We start from the raw sequence: 24,413 nt of genomic DNA, 5'->3' as shown, positions 1-24,413 counted from the left end.
AGCGAGAGAAAGCGAGAGAGAAAGAGAGAGAAAGCGAGAGAGAAAGAGAGAAAAAGAGAGAGAGAGAGAAAGAAAGAGAGAAAAAGAGAGAGAGAGAAAGAGAGAGAGAAAGAGAGAGAGAGAGAGAGAGAAAGAGAGAGAGAGAGAAAGCGAGAGAGAAAGCGAGAGAGAAAGAGAGAGAAAGAGAGAGAAAGCGAGAGAGAAAGCGAGAGAAAGCGAGAGAGAAAGAGAGAGAAAGAGAGAAAAAGAGAGAGAGAGAGAAAGAGAGAGAGAAAGAGAGAGAAAGAGAGAGAAAGAGAGAGAAAGAGAGAGAGAAAGAGAGAGAGAAAGAGAGAGAGAAAGAGAGAGAGAAAGAGAGAGAGACAGAAAGAGAGACAGAAAGAGAGACAGAAAGAGAGAGAGAAAGAGACAGAGAGACAATAATAAATAACCCAGCCCCTGGGGGGGGGGGGGTGTTACAAGTGACCAGCAGGAAGAGATACAGTGAGAAACCCCCCGCCAGGTCAGGGGGGCGGCCGGGGTTTCGTGAGGGCAACACAGGTCACAATAAGGGTCATGTTAATCCTTTCATCTCTAAAGCAGTCAATGGGTCCCAGTGATACCCACCTCAGTGTGACGTGCATTATCCCGGCCCCGTGCCGTGCATTATCCCGGCCCCGTGCCGTGCATTATCCCGGCCCTGTGCCGTGCTCTCTCCCCGGCTTCAGCCAACACCCGGCCCCGAGCCAGCGGCGCTTCCTGCTCAGACCAGAGGAAACAATCCAGATGTCATCGATAGGCGAGTGCCGAGCTGTGGAGCGTGTCAGTGCGGCTGCGGGGGACACCGGGGACAGGCCCGTGCACCGGGAGACCGGCCTGTGCACGGATCATACACCGGGGATTGGGACAGGCCCGTGCACCGGGAGACCGGCCTGTGCACGGATCATACACCGGAGATTGGGACAGGCCCGTGCACCGGGAGACCGGCCTGTGCACGGATCATACACCGGAGATTGGGACATGCCCGTGCACCGGGAGACCGGCCTGTGCACGGATCATACACCGGGGATAGGGACAGGCCTGTGCACTGATTATACACCGGGAGACCGGCCTGTGCACGGATCATACACCGGGAGACCGGGGATAGGGACAGGCCTGTGCACCGGGAGACCGGCCTGTGCACGGATCATACACCTGGGATAGGGACAGGCCTGTGCACGGATCATACACCGGGGATAGGGACAGGCCTGTGCACGGATCAGACACCGGGAATAGGGACAGGTCTGTGCACGGATTATATACCGGTGCCATTACAGCACGCTGCCACTATAATATTATAGAACAACCCATATTTACCCCTCAGGAGACAGGATCCGGATTCTTACAAAACACATTTGATGTGTAAAATCCCTTCCATTAAACCTCCCTACCCTAATACTAACCCCATACCCTAACCACTTAAACCCCTAATACTAACCCCATACCCTAACCACTTAAACCCCTAATACTAACCCCATACCCTAATCAGTAAAAACAACAAGATACACATTAACATAGATTGTAACAGTAGGTAAGGAGGGTCCTGCCCCAAGGAGCTTACAATCTATAAGAAAGGGGAAATGGAAACAGAGTACAGAGGGATAAAAAGGTTGATGTTTCGTTTTGTGCAGAGCAGCTGTAACATAAGCAAATGGCTGACACGGGTGCAATTTAGCTGTTATAATCGCAGAGAGTCTGGGGTAACTTGGTATCAACTGCATAGCAAACATACTCTGTGATGCTGGTCTTTGAAGTGGTCTCTTTTCCCTGATGCTAACTAAATCTGCCCATGCTGGATTAGTGGACAGGAGCAGTGAAGGGAAGCATAGTGGGGAGCCTCGGGTGATCTCATCTCCAAGAGAGTTTGGAGTAAAGTTCCCCGGGCATTCCTAAAGGGGTCCCTGCAATTTTTAGGTTATTTGAAAACTGTCCCAAATACAGAAGGATTTACAATGCATCATATTAGAGAATCTTGGTGTTCCTTACAATGTATCTGATCTCAGTCGCACTATTAGAGAGGGTTGGGGTTCCTTACAATGTATCTGATCTCAGACGCGCTATTAGAGAGGGTTGGGGTTCCTTACAATGTATCTGATCTCAGACGCGCTATTAGAGAGGGTTGGGGTTCCTTACAACGTATCTGATCTCAGTCGCACTATTAGAGAGGGTTGGGGTTCCTTACAATGCATCTGATCTCAAACGCGCTATTAGAGAGGGTTGGGGTTCCTTACAACATATCTGATCTCAGTCGCACTATTAGAGAGGGTTGGGGTTCCTTACAATGTATCTGATCTCAGACGCGCTATTAGAGAGGGTTGGGGTTCCTTACAATATATCTGATCTCAAACGCACTATTAGAGAGGTTTGGGGTTCCTTACAATGTATCTGATGTCAGATGCGCTATTGGAGATTGTTGGGGGTTCCGCAGACTTTTACAATATAATTTTAGGGTTCCTTAACCAAACAAATGGTTGAAAACCAAGGGTCTCGTATCTATGTTCTCTAATAGAGTTAGAGCCCTCCTGCATCTAAATACAAAAATAGCTTACCATTCATCTTTAAAACCATAGTAAGGCCATGCTGCAAAGAGAGTCAATGATCCTAGGACTTCATTCCCTAGTCTGCACCATAATTAATTGCTAGTATTTATAGTTAATTTTACAGGAGTAGTCTCATTGCTGATTATTTACCCTTTACTTACTCACCCGCTCTTTCCCCTCCCCCCCCAAGAAAATAAGCCAATAATGACAGAACGTCTGGTAGCTTCTGTTCAGTACAGATAGAATTGATTTTTCTTAGTGTGTATTCAGTCTAGGTTTTCTGGACGAAGTAAGTAGGGAGATGCTTGTGTAGATAGGAGCCAGGCAGGGAGAGTTACATATTTGACAAACAATTGTCACCTAAGGAGTTTACATCAAATGTCCCTTAACTTGGCTTGCTCGATGTTGATTACCTTGTCAGGATGCTGGATCCGTGAACGCTTGGGGCATTGGCAATGCAATGATTGGCACCAGAAATGTTAGTCATACAAATAGCTTCTTTATAAATCACCATCGAAAAGTCTAATTTACACGGTAAACATCACTGTGTATAGTATCATTATAGTTCTCTGTATCCTCTTCCCTAGCTGCCCCAATCTGTGCTAGCTAAGAAGGTGCTGAGGCTTTATTATCTTTCTCTGCTGTGTAGTGTCGCTAGTGGTCCATATCCTTTGGACCCCTGCCGGGGCTGGTATAACTCTGACTGTTGTCTGTATCCCCCTCTCGGGTACTGAATGCCATCACGTGGCCTTCTGATTGAGAGACCCCTATGGACCATCCTAATGGGGTCTGGTCCAACTATGCCTCAGGGCTGAGGCTTGGGGGAGCCCCTTCTAGACATAGGCTGCCTCTCAGTGAATCCTTAGAGTAGCATGGAGCCATTCTGGGGGATACTACCTAAACAGGACACTGTCCCTAACTAGCAATAAAGGGATATTTACCATATACTAGACATATCTATATTACAAACCTATACACACTATTCACAGTGAGATCCCTCACCTACGACGACTCATGGCACGTGACCTAGAAGATATAGAGTGATAAAATAAAAGAGGAAAGCGCTGGCTCCACAGCACAGATCAATAAAAAATGGTTTTAATCATTCCAAGGTAAAATAAGACACAATGGTCGCTAGGACAAGCGCGTTGGAGGACTGTGGCAAGGGCCATTGGTGGATGTTTCAGCCAGAAGAACAACCCGGAACCTGGAACTCACAAACGGATGGTGACGTTCCGCTTTCGAGTGCGAGTCCGGTCAGGCGTCACATCAGAGGTCCCCCGGAAATAATGGTTCGAAATCCAGAGTTCCACCGCTGTTCGCTGTTAGCTCTTGGCTCCGTATAACTGGGCAGAAGAGGACGGGGCTATGATTATTCCTAGTCACCCAGTAAGTACCATGTGATGGGGAATCAGTGTTACTCTGGGTGGGCCGACACAGCTAACACCTTAATGCCATAGCAATCCCAAAGGGGGTTACATATATTATCTGTAATATTGTTTCAAATTGTTGTAATGCTGTAGAATGATTATTTAACTTGGTAAACCAGCAAATTGACTCTTTAGTTAGCTATTTTCATTAATTGCTGATATACAGCTAGAGGTAACAATTATAACTATAGCAATCCAACCCCTAATGCGGTGTCCAACAAAGTATCCTCTTATCAGATGCCGGGGGGGGGGGGGGGGAGTGTCATTTGAAACCATGTGATTGTGTCACTACCCATACCCCTGTGTTGGACGCCACATTAACTAGTGGTTGAATTGCTACACAGTGTTAATGGTTACCTCTTGCTTAGTGTTTTTTTTTTTTAACCTTTTTTGGGGGGGTTAATGAACCCTATAATTAGCCAACACAAATAGAGAAGTGAATCTCACAGGATCAGAGTTAAGGTAGATTTCTTGCATAAACATATGTGATACATCTCTAATTGGAGGGTGGGCACATAACCAGTGAGTTAGAAGGTAAGCTTGATTCCAAGGCTCTTTAAAGGGTTAAGGAAATGCCTTCTGTGGAGTAATTAAAGAACCAGCAGCCGTCATGTATGAAAAACGACTGTTTCAAAATATCCTATGACTAGGCAAATCCCCCTAGACTAGCATATACGTTCCTCTTCATATATAAGAATTGGAAGTACTCACATTTCTGGTTGATGGTGTCCTATGAAGCGTGCATCCAGTCAATAGATAAACGAAGGGAGATCCAGAAGCAGGAAAAACAGAACAGCAGTAACAATAAATCTGGGGCTTGGGCAAGATAGGCAGTTAAAAATTTACTTTTATTGCTTGTCAGACATGGCGGTAAACAATGGAACCTGTGACCGGTTTGGTGCTAAAAAAAATAGCACTTTATCAAACACTTTGCCTTTTGAGCACTCGCTTGAGAGAGGTCCTGTTTGTAGGACCGAAACGTCAGTGAATGTGCCAGCTTTCTACAATACACTGCTGATACTGGATTACCTTGTGTGCTGTCTCTTCCTTGCTGTTGGGTCCTAGGTAACAGGGTCTGCCTGGTAAGGATATCTTACTTATCACTCATCTATGGGACAAGCACCTATTGCAATTTATGTGAGTGCCATCTGCCAACATTTACTATATATATTATATACACACACACACACCTTTTCTGTAAACAAGCACTGCGGGGAGTTAAGTGAGTCACCTGGATAGGTTCTTTTATTCGCATACATACACAAGTCACATGCACACAGGTGTGGCATTGGTGACACCGGGCAAAAGTGGGGAACATTATACTGGTACAGTACTCATTGAGAGACCTGTGAAATGCCTCTAAACAGCCAGGTTCAGAAAACGAGGTTGGGTACGGCCCTTAAATCCTCGGACTGCCATTTCAGAGAGAATTCTGCATTCTTGTAGAATGTGAAACTGCTCTTAAATGTTTCAATTCTAAAACCGGTGGCAATATGCAAAATAACGATATACTGTAATACAAAAGTAACGCGGGATCCCTGGGTCAAGAGTTTGATGTGATTAAGTGCTGTGCTATATTGTTGCCAGCACCACACGTTACAGGTAAACAGATTACTCTGCAAGGTATATTATTTTCTACTTAACTTGTTGACAGTGAATCTACTCCTTATGTGTAATAGTTATGTGACTCCATGGCTCTGTTGTGTATAGAGACAGATGTATACAAGGTGAAACGAGTTCATTTTCCCGAGGTCGAAAGAATAATATGTTCATATAAAAAATAGAAGAGAAAAAGCGCGGGGTAAGAAAAAGCTTTCGTTAATTCTTCCCACAAACGGGCTGCGATCTATAATCCGGGGCGGATAAGCACAGACAAAAAAAAAGATGTCAAAATCAATAATAGATACAGGTAGGTGCTCCTATTTGGAGATAAAAATGAGAAGAAACGGATTATATGGGCACTCATAATCTCCCCTTGCAAGAAAAACACAGCACAGATAATTCCGCAAAAAATGTATTTATTGCTATATAAAAAAAGTATATTCCCACTATTCCACATTACTCTGTACATAAATGTAATATAATCCACAATTAAAAAGAAGACCATCACCAATCTGAATCAGGTCGCAAAACTGCATACAAATAGGTGTATATCACATAAAACAGCTGTAAATAATGCTTTAAAACTGTAGTTGTATAATTGATATAGAGTTGTTCAATCCAGCTACGAAAAACACAGGTCAAAAAAGTGCCTGAGATTCTCAATAGAATATGGACTCAAATGTTCTGTGATTTTTAGGAGCAATCCAAGCCGGGGTTTTTTGCCTCTCCTTTTTTTTCTTTTCTATTTTTTTCTATACAGGATTAAAGCAGAGAGTCAACGGAGTTGAACCCCATTAATTTCAGCTCCGGGGACCCCATGCTTCCAGAAATACTTACATCGAAGGGGGTGTCAGTATCTTTGCAGTTTAAAGCTCCAGCTACCGGCACCCCCTACGGAGGAGGTAAGTCTCTCCGGAAGCAGGGGGTCCCTGGAGCTGCAATAAATTGGTTTGAGCTTCAGAGACCCCCTGCTTTTAATCCTGTATAAAAACAATGGCACGAATTGCCTCTTTAAGGAACGTTTACATCCATAACGCCTTGACCGGACACGGGTAAATAACCCCCAGGTGTCAAATAGTGAAACTTTATATTAGGTTTCCAAGAGGGTTATTGCGCAAGTGCTTCTCCACTGTAGGTAGTGTGTGTGTGTGTGTTGCAAGATAAGATCTTATTTGCCTTTGCAGCTACCGCCTGACATTGGGCACTATTGCTCAGCCTGCTGTCTGCAAGCACTCCTAAATCGTTCCTTATCAAGGATTGACCTAATTTTGCCCCATATACTGTAAATTCTATGATGTCTGTTTATTCTTGTTTCCCAAACGGCATAATGTAAATCAGGCCTGCACAACACGCGGCCCCCGGGCCGCATGCGGCCCGCCGGCACTCACTGTGCGGCCCGCGGCGGCGGCTCTCCTCCCTCCCCCGAGTCCGCTCTCCCTCTCCGCCACCCGCCACGAGCCGAGCCCGCTCTCCCCCTCCTCCCCCCCAGCCCACTCTCAAGACTGCACGTTCTTGCAGTGCGGCACTTCCGGTGCCCGCTGCTTGCGATCGTGCGCAGTCCTGCCTGCTCTGCCGTCGTGATCTGAGGTGCAGGGGGGTGAGGGGAGGTGCAGGGGGGTGATGTGAGGTGAGGAGGTGCAGGGGGGTAATGTGAGGTGAGGAGGTGCAGGGGGTGATGTGAGGTGCAGGGGGTGATGTGATGTGAAGGGGGGGTGATGTGCAGGGGAGGTGATGTGAAGGGGGGGTGAGGTGCAGGGGGGGGTCATTGGAGGTGCAGGGGAGGGTCATTGGAGGTGCAGGGGAGGGTCATTGGAGGTGCAGGGGTGATTGGAGGTGCAGGGGAGGGTCATTGGAGGTGTAGGGGGGTGATTGGAGGTGCAAGGGGGGAGAATGATGTGAGGTGCAGGGGGGGAGAATGATGTGAGGTGCAGGGGAGGAGAATGATGTGAGGTGCAAGGGGGGGGAGAATGATATGAGGTGCAGGGGGGGGAGAATGATGTGAGGTGCAGGGGGGGAGAGTGATGTGAGGTGCAGGGGGGAGAAGGATGTGAGGTGCAGGGGGGTGGGATGTGTGTGGTGTGCAGGGGGGTGGGATGTGTGTTTGATGTGGAGAGGGAGTATTATGTGTGTGCGTGAGGGAGAGATGGGAGTATGAGAGATAGATGGGGAGTATCGCAAAGGTTGATAGTGAGGTGTCCTGGGGGAGATATGAGGATGATGATGAGGGGTGCTGGGGGAGATATATGATGATGAGAGGGGCTGGAGGAGAGATGATGATGATGATGATTTTACCCGTGCGGCCCGAATTTTTTTTCCTTGGAGCAGTTCGGCCCTTCTCGCTTTACGAGTTGTGCAGGCCTGATGTAAATTGTTTGTTAATTTAAAAAAAAAAAAGGGTATTTCTTTCCGAATCATTACACTGTAGATTTTGCCCTCAGCTTCCTAATAGAGTCAAAAGGAGCTTTTCCACCACCAGTGGTGGAGATTTTTATAAATAAACAGTACCACTACTTTGTATTGCCACTTGAACCTCCTGGTATTACCTTTACCTGTAGCTTGACAGTGGTATGTTTGGCAAGAACCTACAGAATCGAAGTGACAACAACTTAGTACAATATTTGTGCAGGGGAAAGCTTTGTATGGCTGTATGCCAGATAAGCTTTTGTCAATATGTAGTAACAGACCTATCACCTGGCCCGTTAGTAGTCCACGCAACCTGATGTTAAGGAGATAAGGAGCTCTCTTGGGCAATCCGTGCAGCTCTCCAGCATATTATTTTTTTTGTAACGTATTTTTTATTTACATTTTTAGAAAAACATAGGGGAAGGGATAAAGAAATAGAGAAGACGAAAAAAGTGGGGGGGGGGGGGGTACCACCAATTTTAACAGCGGTATCAAAAATACAAAGCTACGACGACGCCAGACATCACAACTCCACAAATTACCAGCTCTCAATGAGAGAATACTGCACTCAGTCCACAGTGACTCAAAAATTCACCTATTCCTCCTAAAGTGCCAGGGCTCCTACACCTTTTGACATTTTCTTGAGTTATATCTCACATAAGCTGTTAGTCTTTCCATAGATTGCACCTCATTTACTCTCGACATAGTCTCTCCCCTGGAGGGGGGCTAGCTCTCCAGCATTTTAACAAGTCGAGAATGTTGCAATGGAAAGAAACTCGGAGGTGAATTTGCACGTTTTTGTGCAGAACCCGAAAACCAGCTGCACACCGCTGTCAGACAAGGAAAATGCAGTGGAACACAGGGCTATAGATGTTCAAACAGGAGAGGAAGGCAAAAGTGAGGTTTCCAGAGCGGTTGTCTTTGTTTTAAGGCTGGGACAAAGGAAGTGCAGAATCGGAGAACTCACACAGGGAGAAGTTTTGTCCTTTTAGGCTTCTCAGTTTGCGCAATGGTTACCGATTCGCTGTTTTGAAGCCGGGAATGGATGCTTAGCACAAGACACCACAATTATGCAGTCCTGAAGGAATCTTTACAAGTATTCAAAATGCAATCTTTAAAAAGGTGCCAACTTTCTGTGTTCTCATCTAGGTTGATTCATCCATTGGATGAAGTATTTTAAAGCAACAATCCTCCCTATTCTTTTTAGGGGAGGGGAAACAAAGGGTTCACGATAACTAAATTAATCTATGTTCAACTCCTAATGTCCCCCCCCACCCCCGTTCCTAAAATACTTACAGGTGAACTGACCTAGTTTAATTCTCTGTTCAGGGGAAACAAAATGGCTGCCAAATCTGGAGCCAATAGGAAGCTGCAACATCAGCAGTTGCGTCTTCCTATTGACTGCCATTTAAATCTTCTCTTAAAACCAGTAAGTAATACCGGTAACGTCACCTGTAAGTATATCGGGAACTGGGAGTCCCCCAGGGCTAACAATAGAAAGTGGTTAAGGTTTGCAGGGCCCGTAGTTTCAATCCTGTAAAGAAGAAAGATAATTGGAGAGGAAACACGCTTTAAAATATTTGCCGATGTCTTGGAACTCTCTGTAAGCCATGTAAAAGGAAGGCTGCCGTTTGTGTTCCCTTATCTTCCGATTCGAGTGCTAGTTCTATGCAATGAATCTCTTTCCTGTCTTCCTTTGTCCCAATGTGCTCAATAAGAAGGTGAGTGGGCTAGTAGCAGACATGCGCATAACTCTATTATCATAGGTGCAGCTTTCCAATGTAACATTTCCCTCACCCCAAAATCCATACAAAACATTACAAAGTGTGCATTTTATGTGATTTTGTTAAAGAAACATTTCCATCAGCTTATTAGTTCCTCAGTTTTACTCGCTGCTTCTTTTAAATGCCTAACAAGGTATGGCTGCTCAGATCTACGGGGTTTTCTGTAGTCAACTGATGAACATGATGTAGACACCAACTTGCTGCCCTTGAGCAATCTAAGCGGGCAATTTTTTTGCAAATAATATATATAATTTTTTTAAACATAAGATTAAAGTAGGAGTCTCCGGAGCTGAACCCCCTTATTTTCAGCTTCGGGGACCCCCCCCCCCTGCTTTCAAAGATACTTGCCTCCGAAGGGAGTGCCGGTATTTCCTGTAAGTTTTTAAAGCTCCCTCGTCATGTGGGCCAATAGGAAGCCACACCGGATGATGGGTATCTCTGTAAGAAGGGGGTCCCCGGAGCTGAAAAGAATGGGTTTCACTCCAAACACCCCCTGCTCCAATCTTATGCTATAAAAAAAAAACGCTTGCTTTTGTTGCCTGTTTAAACTCTTTTGGAATATAATCATCACTACATGAACAAAGCACAGGATCATATACATTGTTCCTTAGCTTAGCCTGGTTATAAGTTCCAGCTCTTGCCCAGCATAAAGACATGGTCCGCAAGGAGCAGACATGCATGGCAGCTTTGGCAACTAAGCCAGTATTATGAATTATATTAGATTCTCAAAAACCAAGACAGAGAAATAGGCGTTGTGTTTAGTGTCTGTGTTATAGTTCATATCATATTGTTATTCACTCAGATCCTTTAAAAAAAAACAAAAAAACAATGGTAACAGGATAATAATTGCTTATTATATAAACATTTAGTTTATCGACTTATCTGCTATTAAGTACACATTAGTTTAATTATGCTTAGACTGTGCACTGTACATACAAGCCTTTCATGCAATGAGATTTATTTTCATCTAACAAAGCTGACAGATTAAGTGACAAAGTGAAAACTTTGAAACAAAAAGGGTTATTTTATTTAATTATTTTTCAGTTGTAAGTAACAGATAATTTTGTTTGTTAAATCAAATCTGAAATGACCAAAACACACTGTCGTTACTTTGTAAATGAGCAGATTTATTTAGGACCAAATAAAAAATGCAACAGGTTTCATAGGCCAGCTTCAGTTACAGTTATTAGGATAAAAATAATAAACATTCCTCACCCAGCCATGCAGGTAAATTCTAAATCGTACAATTTGTAACACATTGTTCTTTGATAATAAGCCCTTCAGTAAGATAATTAATGCTGTACCGTTTGTTATCTGCCATCACGTACACTTCAACTAAACCCATTTCTTCTATCCTGTACCTATTAAAACCAACTGTACCCATTGTACCTATTCCTTCCGGTATGTAAGGGCCAAAGAGGGCTCCCCTCCGTCTCTCATAGGTTGAAGCTTGGAAAATTGATAACGGGTTTGTAAACGATCAAGGCATTAATAGGGAAGGTATCACCAGTACTTCTATATTATATATGTATAAGTATCTACAAACATATCAAGACACTTTGTGTTCAATATTTGTAAATCTCTGTATATAATATGTTGCATTTGTTATGGATCCTTCATAAGAGAATGTAAAACAATCATGCTCCTGCTGAAATTTGTTTCTGTCAGGTGAGCGGTTCGCCCAGTGAGGCCGAACCAGCTCTGTGATGTCACGGCCACTCTTCCAACACGCCTCCCCATCGCGTCTTCCCCTAGGCCACAAATCTCGCCAGCTACAGGCGCGTGTGATGCCACGCTCTCGGTCGCACGCTCACCGTGGACGCGGCCTGCTGTATCCCACAGTAACGAGGCGCTAAAGTGAACCTATTTTCATGTCCCCAATGTTGGTGTCTGCCATCATCAGCAATTTATATTTCTCCTTTCTTGCTGCTGGAGGAATAGGACATCCATGCTATTTAATATGCTGCGAAACAGCTTTCCCAGTGCTGGAGAAAAGTTATCTTTTCAAATAAATGGGACTGAAATATTCTCCAGCACAGGGCAGGCTGCTTCACAGCATGTTGAATTGGGCTTGGAAAGGAAAGATGCCTATTAAACTAGTCACTTATTTTACACCTACTTAAACACTAAAACTCAAATAGTATGTCCCAACTCAGTCTAAACTAAGTACACATCTCATAGATAAAAGATTAAATACAGATGAAGTCTGTTTATAATACAGGCAAGCCCTGCTATCATGCGGATTTGTTTTCAGAATCAATAATCACGTTTCCTAGTAATGTAATATTTGGCTGCGGGATTACTGCTTCCAGTTATTGTTTGCTATTGAGAAATGGAATAAAAAGAAAAAGTGACAATTGAAACATTTGCTTTGTGTGGACTGTCCATCTTCAGATTGCCACTTCAGCAATTTCTGATTGTGACAATAGAAAGTGACGGCATGCAAGCCTCTTCCCTAGAGATTGCCAATTGTCCCATGAATCATTGCCAAGAGACAAGCCGACCCTACATCACGTATCATGTCCATCCGTGATCTATAGGGGCATTTCAGGTGGGGAAAGCAGAAACTAGAGTATTGGAGAACCTCAACTCCCCTGAAATATATGTTCTTACAGGCCCATTGAGCTAGGAGATGCCAACCCGGCAGAAGGTGCTGCTGGGAAATGTAATGAGAAAATCTCATGCATGTTTTTCTTTGTTTTAATCTACTTTACCACGCAACAGTCATAAGAAAGCACAAAGTAATTGGATTAGGGAACAGTGTAAATACAGGCTGATTAAAACAAATCCACATGTTAACAAAAAACTTGTGATGCTGCTTGCTAGAGAAAACGTCAACTCTATTCCCGAATTGGAGTATAATCTGCTCAGATACAGGGATGCAGCTTTCCAGCATGTTAAAGAAGCTATAGGGGGGGGGGGGGGTTGTCTAGCATTAACCTACGTTTTATCATTCCAAATTTAATAGTTTTTCAAAATGTAGGCCCTAGAGCCTAAATGTCATGCCTCGGACTAAGTTAATCCATTAAAAAAAGGATTTCACTGCGTATTTTGTTCTGTATCTAGTGTCGGATTACATGATGACTTAATTGTGATCCTTTATACGAGGACTATATTAAGAATTCCAAATATCAATCATGTGCTAACAAGATCTATATATAGGGGCTGGTGCTTAACCCTTTCTCTGCCAGTGAGGCTCGCAATCATTTGTTCTACAATCTGTTCTCGGCCCCACATGCTGCAAAAGGTCAAAGAGGACACAGTCGAGTAAATTGTGCTGTTGGACATCGTTAATATAACCACTGTTAACCATCAAGAAGTCAAAAGCTTGGAGGTCATTTATCAAGAGGGCACGGCGGCTACACAGGGTTTGCATCTTTTTTTATAATTATTATTATTAGGTGAAGTATAATTCCTTATTTCCTAGGTCATTACATTCCAGACAGTTGTCTGTATTTTAACCTGTTATGTTAATTCTCGGCAATAAAATACACATAACAAGCGGCAAAAACAGAGGGGTGAAATTGTCAAATACTCAAAATGTCTATAGACCATTTATATTCCTCCATGTTCTCCTTATTATAAGCAGCAGGTCATTAGGCAGAATATGTTTTGCTATTCCTAAAATAAAAAATAACACCGGTAGTGATGACTTAATAGAAAATAATAGCCAAATAATATGTTTTTATTTGTTGGTTTTGTTATTGGATTATCTGACTGGTTTAAGGGACAACTATATAAAACAAAATATAACAAATATTGAAGTGTGTATATATATATATATATATATATGTGTATATATATATATATATATATATATATATAGCTATATATATATAGCTATATATATATATATATATATATATAGTTATATATATATAAAAAGTGACACTGTGTGCTCATTTGCATGTCATTTCCCAGAATCCCTTGCTGCAGTGGAAGTGCTGTGTGCTGGGTGATAATGGGGAAAGGCGGGGTTGCAGACCTGCCTAAGACATGCAGATGAGCATACAGTTATATATATATATATATATATATATATATATATATATATATATATATATATGCCAGGACAACACTGGAGGCAGCTGCAGGCACATCTGAGCCTGTGCGGAGTCTCGGCGTTCCAGGTGGAGCCAGAACCAACTAGCCACCATACAGATCAGCAGTGAGGAGAGGATCTTGATATCCTACATGCCTGTTTTATCTGCTACCTTGTAAGTAGCCTTTTGTCTTTTGCGCATTCTGAAGAATACAAGCATACTTCACCATATTTTGCTTCTTTTTTATTATTTCAGATTCATCTTCATTGGCTTCGTCCATATGCTATTACGGTAATTCTTCCCTGATACTTTGCAACAGTTTTCATGCAACAGTCACATGCGCCTGTGTTTTTTCTCTCCTGTCTATATTTCCATTACTATTGTGTATAATATTAACACATTGGCAGCATTTAATGGTACATTGTCTGATTATAGTGTTTTAATTGCGCACTTAGTTATTCTATAATATATATATATATATATGTTTGTATATATATATATATATATATATATATATATATATATATATATATATATATATATATATATATATATATATATATATACACACACACATTTGTATGATATAAAACCAATTAAAAATAGAAATAAATAAGGTATAAGTGAAAATGGTAGGTAGGTTCTGATGGTGTAATAACGTAAATTGACAATTTACAGTAAACGGAAATAAAATGTAATGGTCTCAATTAACATATTGCAAAATAAAACAATATAATTTTTTCTTTTGCATCTTTTACAAGCACAAATGTCTGGAACATCATCCATGTGCAAGTCAGTATCAGGCCTGCAAATGAAAACAGTCTCCTTGCTTCTAAAAAAAAAAAAGCAAAAGCAGACTTTGCACAGCTCAGGAAATTAACACAGGGCTGGAAGCAAGTCCATGGTGTACAAAAGGCAGAAAAGGTTTTATTGAGCACAGAAGTACATGGAAAAAAAGTAAATACTTCCACCTCTAACACGTTTCGCCAACGGAGAATTCAACCAAAGTAGCATTAAACCCCTCATATTTCCTTCCAAACCTGGCCCTACTACCTCCTTCCACATTACTGTTGGAAGTACTATCATTCACCCAGTAGCACAATCACGCTGCCTAGGGGTCACACACAACTCACATTCAAAAGGTAGCTAAAATCTGTCGCTTTTTCCTCCGCAATATTACAAAGATACGCCCTTTCCTCTGTTGTTCGACTGCTAAAGCTCTGACTCAGGCCCTCATTCTCTCCCGTCACGATTACAGTAACCTCCTGCTGTCCGGCCTTCCTGCCTCTCACCTGTCTCCCCTACAATCTATCCTAAACGCTGCTGCCAGAATCACTCTACTCTTTCCTAAATCTGTCTCAGTGTCTCCTGAACTAAAATCCCTTTCCTGGCTTCCTATAAAATCCTGTATCACACACTCAATTCTCCTCCTCACTTTTAAAGCTTTACACTCTTCTGCTCCTCCTTACATCTCAGCCCTAATTTCTCGCTATGCATCATCCCGACTCTTGCGTTCTGCTCAAGGATGTCTTCGCTCTACCCCTATAACCAAAGCCCTCTCTTGCCTTAAACCTTTCTCACTGACTGCACCAAACCCCTGGAATGCCCTTCCCCTCAATACCCGACTAGCACCCTCTCTATCCACCTTTAAGACCCACCTTAAAACACACCTGCTTAATGAAGCATATGAATAGCTCCGTGGCTGATACTATGCACCTCAAACATAAATCTTGGCCCCCTGCAGACGCACTTACCAGAACGCCCTCCTACTCTCTCTGTACGTTCTTCCTACTTACCAAAGAGATTGTAGGCTCTCGGGGCAGGGACTCCTTTTCCTAAATGTTACTTTTATGTCTGAAGCACTTCTTCCTATTATGTGTATTTGTTATTTATATAATTGTCACGTATATTACTGCTGTGAAGCGCTATGTACATTAATTGCATTATATAAATGAATATATATATATATATTTATATACACACATACATACAACAAAGTAGTTCCGGGAGTATGCAACATACACCCATATGCAGGGGTGACACTCAATGACGCATGGATTGAATTGTTGATACAGTAATACACTCTAAAGGTAGATTTGGTAGAAGAGGGGCTGTTGCATCTAACACGATTGCCTCTAATTTCCCAAACCTACATGTGAGTCAATCTACATTCTTATGAACCTTACCGGATGATATTACATATGGTTACAAATATATATATATTTAAATAATGTACTGAGGTTTGGGATTCATTTACTTCATCATTGTCTTTTCCTCTCTTCTTAAAATCACAAGTCCCCGAGACTTCAATAGTCTCGGCAATATTTTTTTTTTTTTTTATAACAATGTCTTCTCTGTGTTATTGGATGTTACATCTCTGCTCTAATGAAGCCCCAACTGGTCTTTAATAACTTCAAAAACAGCAGAAAGTTAAAACCACTAAGCTACTCTCTCTCCTGTACCTCCTTGATAAAGTGCAATGCGCACAAAAACGCATAGGAGGGTTGCTACGCCTCTTATTTTTTTAATATGGACCAATAAAGCAATAATTTTTTTTATATTCATTTGGTGACCCACTCTCTTGGCTGTGTGCCATATTCCCCCTTTGTGTCTCTCTTCTGTACCTGCAGTGTATTGCCGCTTCCCATAAAGCTGCCCTGGTTTGACCTTATGGAAATGTGCTTCTTTACTGTGGGGAGAAGTTTTATTAGAAGGCACCTTAAAAATAAAGTGTGGAGAGACTTGTTCACCTCAGTGATTGTTTGTTATCGTTTTGAAACTTTTGAAGAAAATAGCCCACATGCGTGAAAACAGACAGGATATAGTATTTATCATTGGGATCTGGTGACAAGACAATCCCTAGCTGCAGATTTTCTGGCAGGGAGTTGTTACTGGTTTGTGTGCCTGGTAACCGTGTGTCTGGCGTCAGATCTGAGCTGCTCTGGAGGAGGGGTTATGCTGGGCTGGTGTGAATATTACACGTTTCAGCTGATCATCTCTCACACACACACACACACACACAGTGTCTGCAGGGTGCCTCCGCTCTGTAACTGATGCCTCTGCCGTCTATCAGCACAGGTGTAAAACGTTGCTGTTCATTTAGTGGCATCTACACCTTCTGTTCAGGAATGGAGCCAACCAGGGCAGCCACTGGCCTCCGGTGAGAGATGCTGGTCTTACAGCAGGTATGTAACTTATATCAGGATCATTCTGTTGGAAACCTTGAGACATTGAAGAAAGTGGAAACACTGGGGAAAGTCATTTGAACCCAATATTAGGAAAGTGTATAGAATAGGTATGCCCTAGCAACAGGGCACTTCTTTTTACAATTAGATTTTATTTATAGGGCAGATAAATGTACAAAGGGGGAATAAAAAATCTGTGTTATTTACAAACCGGTAATAAAAATAGTGGTACTTCATGTCTAACTGCTATCACACCTTTCAAAGAATAGTGTTGTAAATCATTAAAGCTATGACAGTGTCTGACATGCAACATACTGTAGTCCCTTTCATGGAGTGAGTTGCTGGAGTTCATGAAATGGCCTGTGGAAAGGTATCATTATGCCAAATGTCAGGTCTTCAACGGTTTGGGGCCATACAGCATCTTCTGGAGTTCCAGTTCCCGTGGACACGTAGTTGTACGTTTTTTGAATGAAGTAGATCTGGATACTTTTGATTAAGGGGGCAGATTTTAGACAATATTTAAAATCTGAGAACCTTTTGAAATCATGTCCTCCCAGACACTTTGTGTTCTGTCCCATAAACCCACAATTGCTTTATTTGCTAAGAAAAATAATGGTTGCATTGACTCTCCATGGAATTTGTTTAACACATTGATAGAAAAAGGTTTTATAAAATACTTTTTTTGCAATTAACTATAGTTAAACCATTAGCTTTGGCCCTAGATGTACCAGAGTGAATATGACCACAAAAAAAAAGGTATGAATGAGTAAACAATCAGTGCAGTGCTCAAATATTAAATATAGCACTCACAGACAGATATAGAATGCCTTATAAGCATATGCTGTAGACCAGGGGTGCATGATTTTTTTTTTGGGGGGGGGGCACAGTGCTTCCTCAAAGCATTTAAATTAAATCCTCTTTAAGTTCCCTTAACTGGTCTCGAAGGCTTCTGGCGACGTGTCACCATAGCAACGCAGTTAGAAATGCCGGTGACGAGGGGGGAGGCACAAGAGCAGGCAGGGGGGGCACAGACTAAAAAGTTTGTGCACCCCTGCAGTGGACAACAGTGGTTGGTGGAACGTCATGCTGGAAATCTCAAAAAGAAAACATAGGGAGACATGGCATAACATTGTTTATTTATTAAAGACTGAACAAGGAGGGTAGGGAATCAACTCACTCTCCCGGTGTATCAGGCGCAGTAAGTGTATTAAGAGCACCCTTATACCACGTAGGATAGTCCAGGAACCACAGCATAAATTGCAGCAACGGTCTCACTCCACTCCTCATTGCCCGTGCGGAGTCCCAAGGTGGAGTCTGGCTGGTACGGTGTCCTCAGGGTTTAAATAATAATTAAAAAAAACCTATGCGTTTCGCCTCAACAATGTTAACAGCTTCCTCAGGGGTTCACAGAACCTTAGGACTCCGCACGCAGATGCGGAAGTCGCCGCACCAGCAACGACGAGTGAGACCGTTGATAGACTGGGAGAGTGAGTTGATTCCTCTTTTTCTAAATAAATGATGTTATGCCATGTTCTCCCTATGTTTTATTTTTGAGGCGATTTCCAGCATGCAGTTCCATTGACCACCAGTCTACTGCAGATGGTTACTAGGCATTCTATATCTGGCTGTGAGTGCTACACTTCATATTTGAGCACTGCCCTTTGGTTGTTGCCGTACTCATTTGCGCCTTTTTGGTCAGATTCCCTTAGTTACACAGTATAAGAGACCATATCTGAGAGGCAGCACTAAGGCGCACTATTCACTGTATATCACACCCGTGTGAGTGTTCCAAGTCATAGGGAACACAGATGTATGTGGAAAAACAAAAACACACAATAGTGCAAATAGGTCTGTGACAATTTGCAAACTCTGTCTTTGAGTCTGCAGGGGATACACTCACATATTCCCCATTCTTTTAGGCGTATCCTAAATCTGTGGCAATGGTGGGTAATCCTGTACCCCTCTAGAATGGGGTGACCTTCGTGAATGAAGTAGAAAAACCCAATAGCGCAGACTGGTACAATACATTTATCAATACAAGTAATACTCTCACGCGGTGTCAGAAAATTAAAACCATTGAAGATAACAGGCTGCTACGCTCTGTTAAGTTCAATGTTTTACATTTTCTGACACCATGTGAGAGTATTACTTGTATTCATTTTATTGATACATTTATTGTACCAGTCTGCACTATTGTGTTTTTCTACTTTATTCACAAAGGTCACCCCATCCCAAGACTGCAAAGGGTACAGGACTACACCCCATTGCCACAGATTTAGGATATGCCTAAAAGAATGGGGAATGTGAGAGTATATCCCCTGCAGATTCAAAGACTGAGTCCTCAAATTGTCACAGAGCTAAATTGCATTACTGTGCGGTTTTATTTTTTTCATATACATCCACTCCCGACAACATGGAAAACTGGGTTGAAAAACACAATCCACTAAGGGTTTGAGCTGCAACCAACAGGTATCGTTTACCACAAAAAGAATATATATATATATATATATATATATATATATATATATATATATATATATATATATATATATATATATATATATATATATACAAATATAGCTGTATGCTCATCTGCATGTCTTAGGCAGGTCTGCAACCCCGCCTTTCCCCATTATCACCCAGCATACAGCACTTCCACTGCAGCAAGGGATTCTGGGAAATGACATGCAAATGAGCACACAGTGTCACTTTTTGCCTCAATAACCATTGAGGCAAAAAGTGACACTGTGTGCTCATTTGCATGTCATTTCCCAGAATCCCTTGCTGCAGTGGAAGTGCTGTATGCTGGGTGATAATGGGGAAAGGCGGGGTTGCAGACCTGCCTAAGACATGCAGATGAGCATACAGCTATATTTGCATATTTGCTTTCCTGTGGAGGGTTTTTGTCACTTTTCTTACTCACCATAACTTAACTCAGTATTATGGTATATATATATATATATATATATATATATATATATATATATATATATATATATATATATATATATATATATCTCTCACTTGTATTTTACTGAAATATCACCATCAAGATTTTTTTCATTTATCTGTTATAAGCACCTTTTTAGGATAACACTTTGTTTTCTATACCCTTGTGAGTGTGCTAGTTTTTGTTTGTGCTCCTTGCAGTGTCTTGTCGAGGTAAAATGTATGTATGTATATAGTGCTTCACAGTAGTAATAAAATGTGACAATCGTATAAACAACAAATCATGGGAATAAGTGCTTCCGACTTAAAATGAACATTTAGGAAGAGTCCCTGCTCCGAAGAGCCAACAATCTGACAATTAAAGTCTTGACGCTTGAGTGATGGCTTCTTTGGCAGGAAAGGGGTTAATTGCAGATGATTTGATCATGCGACATTCATTTAAAGCAACAAATAAATCTATCTCAAGCAGTGCTCAACTAAACCTCACTAATGGGATATTACCCATAAGATAGATAGACAGTTTGCTCGGGCTCTTTAACTCTTCTTCCCCAAGGTGGGGGATCCTTGATAAAATAAAGACAAAAAACACAACAGCCAATCAATAAAAAGGTTTTAGAATATATACAGATACACTCATTTACATATCACTGCAGGGCATGTACTGTATGAGGAATGTCATCAAGCTGGGTCCTTGGGTGAGTGTGTAGGGCACTGCTGCAGCACAATGTCCAGACGCAAGTACCATTAGGAGTGTCCCATGGTCACGATAGTCTCACGGGCAAAGTCCAGCATGAGTCCCTCTGCATGTGTACTACTTGCGTGTACACACACCCCTTCCGTGATCGGCATCCGCCACTTAGAATGATATCACTCCGTTCTTCACGTGCTCCTGCCACCATTAATGCACATCAGCATTCCTTAATGTGGCAAAGGCAATCTCCATCTCTCTCTGGAGGTGGGTGTATCAGGTAACACACACACACACACACACACACACACACACACACACGATGGGTTGGAGCAGGGGCTCTCACCACCACCCGTCTGCAGCATCACTTCCTGACCCGGATAGGAGAACGGCTGTCGGGATCTACCTCAAGCCTCGTCCTCCCTGCGTTTCACACCTCAGGAGCAAAATGCGTTGAGTGGAATGAGGCTTGAGGGGGAATCCAGACCCGGATCGGAGAGGGGAAGTGATGATGACAACCAGACTGGGGGTCTGTGCTGGTGAGAACACTGCTGAGCCCCTGCTCCACCCATCCTGGGTGAATACCTACGGTTATACATGTGAAAAGGCCTAGCCACACATGTGCACATTTCTAAAGGGCCTGGGTTTTAATTACAAATCTCTACAAAGATTCCCCCCTCGAGATACACCCACCTGCAGAGAAATCTGGAGATTGCCTATGCCACAGATTAAGAAATGCTGATGTTCTTTGGGAAATTCATGTATAGGGTTAAATAATCACACCCCACATTTAAAAGAAAATACCACACCATAGTGTATTGATCTATTTTCCGGTCATGGATCATTGTGCTAACCTCTGGTAAAGACATAGGCAAGCTCCATAATGTAAACAAAGGCTGGATGTTCAAGGTGTGGACTAAATACATTATCTGTAGTGTTTAGTAAAGGTTGTGTTCTATGCAGTCAGCAAACCATTCTTACTCCTATAGGAATCAAACTATTTAAACATCCAAATGACAGAGCCTGAAAAATGAAAGATTAAAAATAATAATCCATCATGGTTACATTCTCTGCAGCACACATTTGGTGAAGAATAACCTTTTACTAAACATAAAAGGATGTGGCAACTCCTAGCATTGACAACAGCTCTTCCTTTTGCTTTCTGCAGGTTGTTGCTTGTAATTCGTTGGACGGCTTCCACCTACACAACAGCTGAAGAACCACTTTGTTTTGGAAGAGCTACAGGCAGAATGATTAATCTATAACCCAAGAACACTGCAAAGTTTTATTAGCATAACATGTACCATTATGGTTTTAGACCTCAAGATTATTATAGAATGTTTCTCAATCCCAATTCCTATGTACCATATTCATCTGGAGGTTACGCAGGAACACAGAATGGTTTCGTATTGCCCCCCATACAAAGGCACAATTTCAGCAGTCGACCTTTTACATTCCTGGCAGGGGATATGCATTACCCCCAGAACTTTTCAAATGGGCATGTTGAATATCACCATTTTTATGGCACAAATCCTATGTATGCCTCTATTCCCAATTGGTATTATCCCCATTTTAACCCAATGCCAGCCTACAGCAATTCCATGAATTACAGCAATCCACAGACATACCATAAACCGGTTACAGATGTGTGGCCAGAGGGCTTCACCATGAAGGGAGAGCTTCAATGGGGCAAACTGGGGAGAATTTTTGGATTGAAACGTGACCTTCCAGAATTTGTGAAGGACGACCTTCGGAGAGTTTATGGCACTTACCCAAAGACATTGGTTGCTATAACTTACCAGAATGGTGAATATCTTGTTAAAGGCGACCCCAGGGTCGGCGAACAGGAGTACACAGTTGAAAAGAAAGTCATTCGAAGGCAACCTACTCCCGACTCAGAAGATAGCATGAGTGATACCAAACAGAAGAGGAAAAAGAAATCCAAAAACGTTAAATAGACAAGCGTGCCCTCACACCCCTGAAAGATCCTGATGCTTTTCACAGCGGGGACAATAAAAGCACAGTTTAATTTCAAACATAGTAGGATTTGCTAGGAACTAGGTTTGTGCGAGGAAAACCCATGGATAGGTTCTGTATCACGTGTATACAGAGGAAGAACTTGTAATAAAAGGCAATGCAAAAGGATGCAGGTATTGTAGAAATGGGGCAACCAATTGATTTGCAATACAATGTTGGAAGGATTAAGTGCAACATGAGAACTTAACATTTATAGGACACACAAAAAGAAAATAAGTTAGACTTGGCGGGCTAAGCAGTCTTTCCCGAGATACTCTTGCACGGGAATGTAAAGGTTTCCCAGGCGCTCCGTGTGCTAAAGACGACATGTTAAAGTCTGCCTGGGGTCCAACTCAAACATGACCTTCCTGATCATGCCAATAGGGCACGAATGAAAACATGGAGGGTAAAGTTGTCTCATCCATACATTCCAGAGTGCTTTATAGGAATTGTAGGTGCAATACAGGGCCAAGTAACCTGTCCATGACCTCTCACCATAACCAGCTCTTTTCTGGTCAAATAGATGGTAGTTCTGCTACTTACACCTTATACACTGGCAGCAACAAGTCTAAAATGCCATGTATAGATTTAGACAGGTGGTCCTCGCTATCCAAACAGATTATCCGACACCAGATAATATTTCACGGAACAGTTTATCCAACACGGATTAACATTGGATCTGCAATACAACGGCGGTTTGTGGGATAGAGTCCAGCAGATAACAGAGGACCGCCTGTATATAGGGCTGCCACATTTAAATTTAGAATACGAGACGTTAATGACCGACCTTCATAATATTAGAAGATGTATTTAGTTATTGCACATTTGATCACAAGTTGCATGTAACATTATGAAAAAAAAACCTTTCGTTATATTTGTATCTTTCTGCAATGGTTTGTTTTCCCGCTCTGGTTTTATGATCTGTGCTCTTTGTGGGGCGGGGTGCGACACACACTTGATTAGCGGTGGGAAAAACAGAACGCCTATAGGGGTTGGTGCCATGGTAATATGAGATCACCAGGCAGTGTCCAAACGTAATTATTTTAATAATTACAATAAGCCGACATCGGAAAAAGGTAATTATTACAGTCAAGTAGAAATCCATTATATTGTGTTATGACTGATTTAATTACCCTTAATAAGGTTCTGATTGCTTTACAAGGCATCACATTTAGCTCATATTAGAGAGAACGGAACCTGTAAATGTTGCTTGTCATTTGCCTTACCCCATGTCCCCAATGTCCTCAATGTCCTCAGCTGCACACAGGATTTTTTTTTTTTAATGGAAGTGTAAGCGTCAGGAAATATATTAATTGCATCTTTAACCTACTTTGTATACCACACTATTCACAGACTAATTTATTTATACAACATGTGTGCAATTTCTACCAAGTGTATTAATTTATTACTTTAAAAGCCAAGTGGTGGGATAAACATTACTATCCATCTGTAATTTTTCATATTAAATGTGTTCTGCATATTTAAAGGGTGCTTCTGCTTGTCATTTGACTCAGATCTCTACATAACACTCCCTACATAGGGGGGGAAAAGTTTGTGAAAGAGGAACGGGAAGTTTCCTACAAGTGGGTTCATATTTCTATTCTTGTGGAAATAGTTCTTAAGATACATAGGGCTGAGTACTAAAACGCAGATGGTTCATGGAAATAAAAATGTCAGGTTGTCAGGATATCCCAGCTTCAGCACAGGTGGCTCAGTCAAAGACTGAGCCGAGGTATCCTGAAAACCTGACCTGTT

The 24,413-nt window shown here is 42.2% G+C and overlaps 2 protein-coding genes across 7 annotated transcripts in view; one reads left to right on the top strand and one right to left on the bottom strand.

Annotated features, from left to right (window-relative positions):
* SLC68A1 (solute carrier family 68 member 1) overlaps nucleotides 1-948 on the bottom strand; it is a 13,754-nt gene extending 12,806 nt beyond the window's left edge. The window contains 1 exon segment of the mRNA XM_075612487.1: nucleotides 607-948. The gene's annotated coding sequence lies outside the window, so the exon portion shown is untranslated.
* Nucleotides 480-24,144, top strand: C8H10orf95 (chromosome 8 C10orf95 homolog). 6 transcript variants are annotated; one of them, XM_075612488.1, is made up of 4 exons: nucleotides 480-3,947; nucleotides 14,076-14,111; nucleotides 16,899-17,005; nucleotides 21,811-24,144. In XM_075612488.1, exon 4 carries the CDS (start codon nucleotides 21,941-21,943, stop codon nucleotides 22,598-22,600), a length of 660 nt encoding a protein of 219 aa, XP_075468603.1. In that variant the 5' UTR covers nucleotides 480-3,947; nucleotides 14,076-14,111; nucleotides 16,899-17,005; nucleotides 21,811-21,940; the 3' UTR covers nucleotides 22,601-24,144. The 6 variants fall into 6 exon arrangements, with proteins under 6 accessions (XP_075468603.1, XP_075468605.1, XP_075468606.1 ...); XM_075612490.1 differs by having other exon boundaries at nucleotides 16,894-17,005; XM_075612491.1 differs by lacking the exon at nucleotides 14,076-14,111.
* Nucleotides 24,145-24,413: the final 269 nt, after the last annotated feature.

This window comes from Ascaphus truei, chromosome 8 (assembly GCF_040206685.1).
Source record: "Ascaphus truei isolate aAscTru1 chromosome 8, aAscTru1.hap1, whole genome shotgun sequence".
Classification (NCBI taxonomy): domain Eukaryota; kingdom Metazoa; phylum Chordata; class Amphibia; order Anura; family Ascaphidae; genus Ascaphus; species Ascaphus truei.
The sequence above is the reverse complement of the archived record's forward strand: the minus strand, read 5'-3'. Positions and strand labels throughout refer to the sequence as shown.

Coding starts and splice junctions, on each gene's coding strand:
- C8H10orf95 (XM_075612492.1), top strand. CDS start 21,941: ATGTACCATTATGGTTTTAGACCTCAAGATTATTATAGAATGTTTCTC.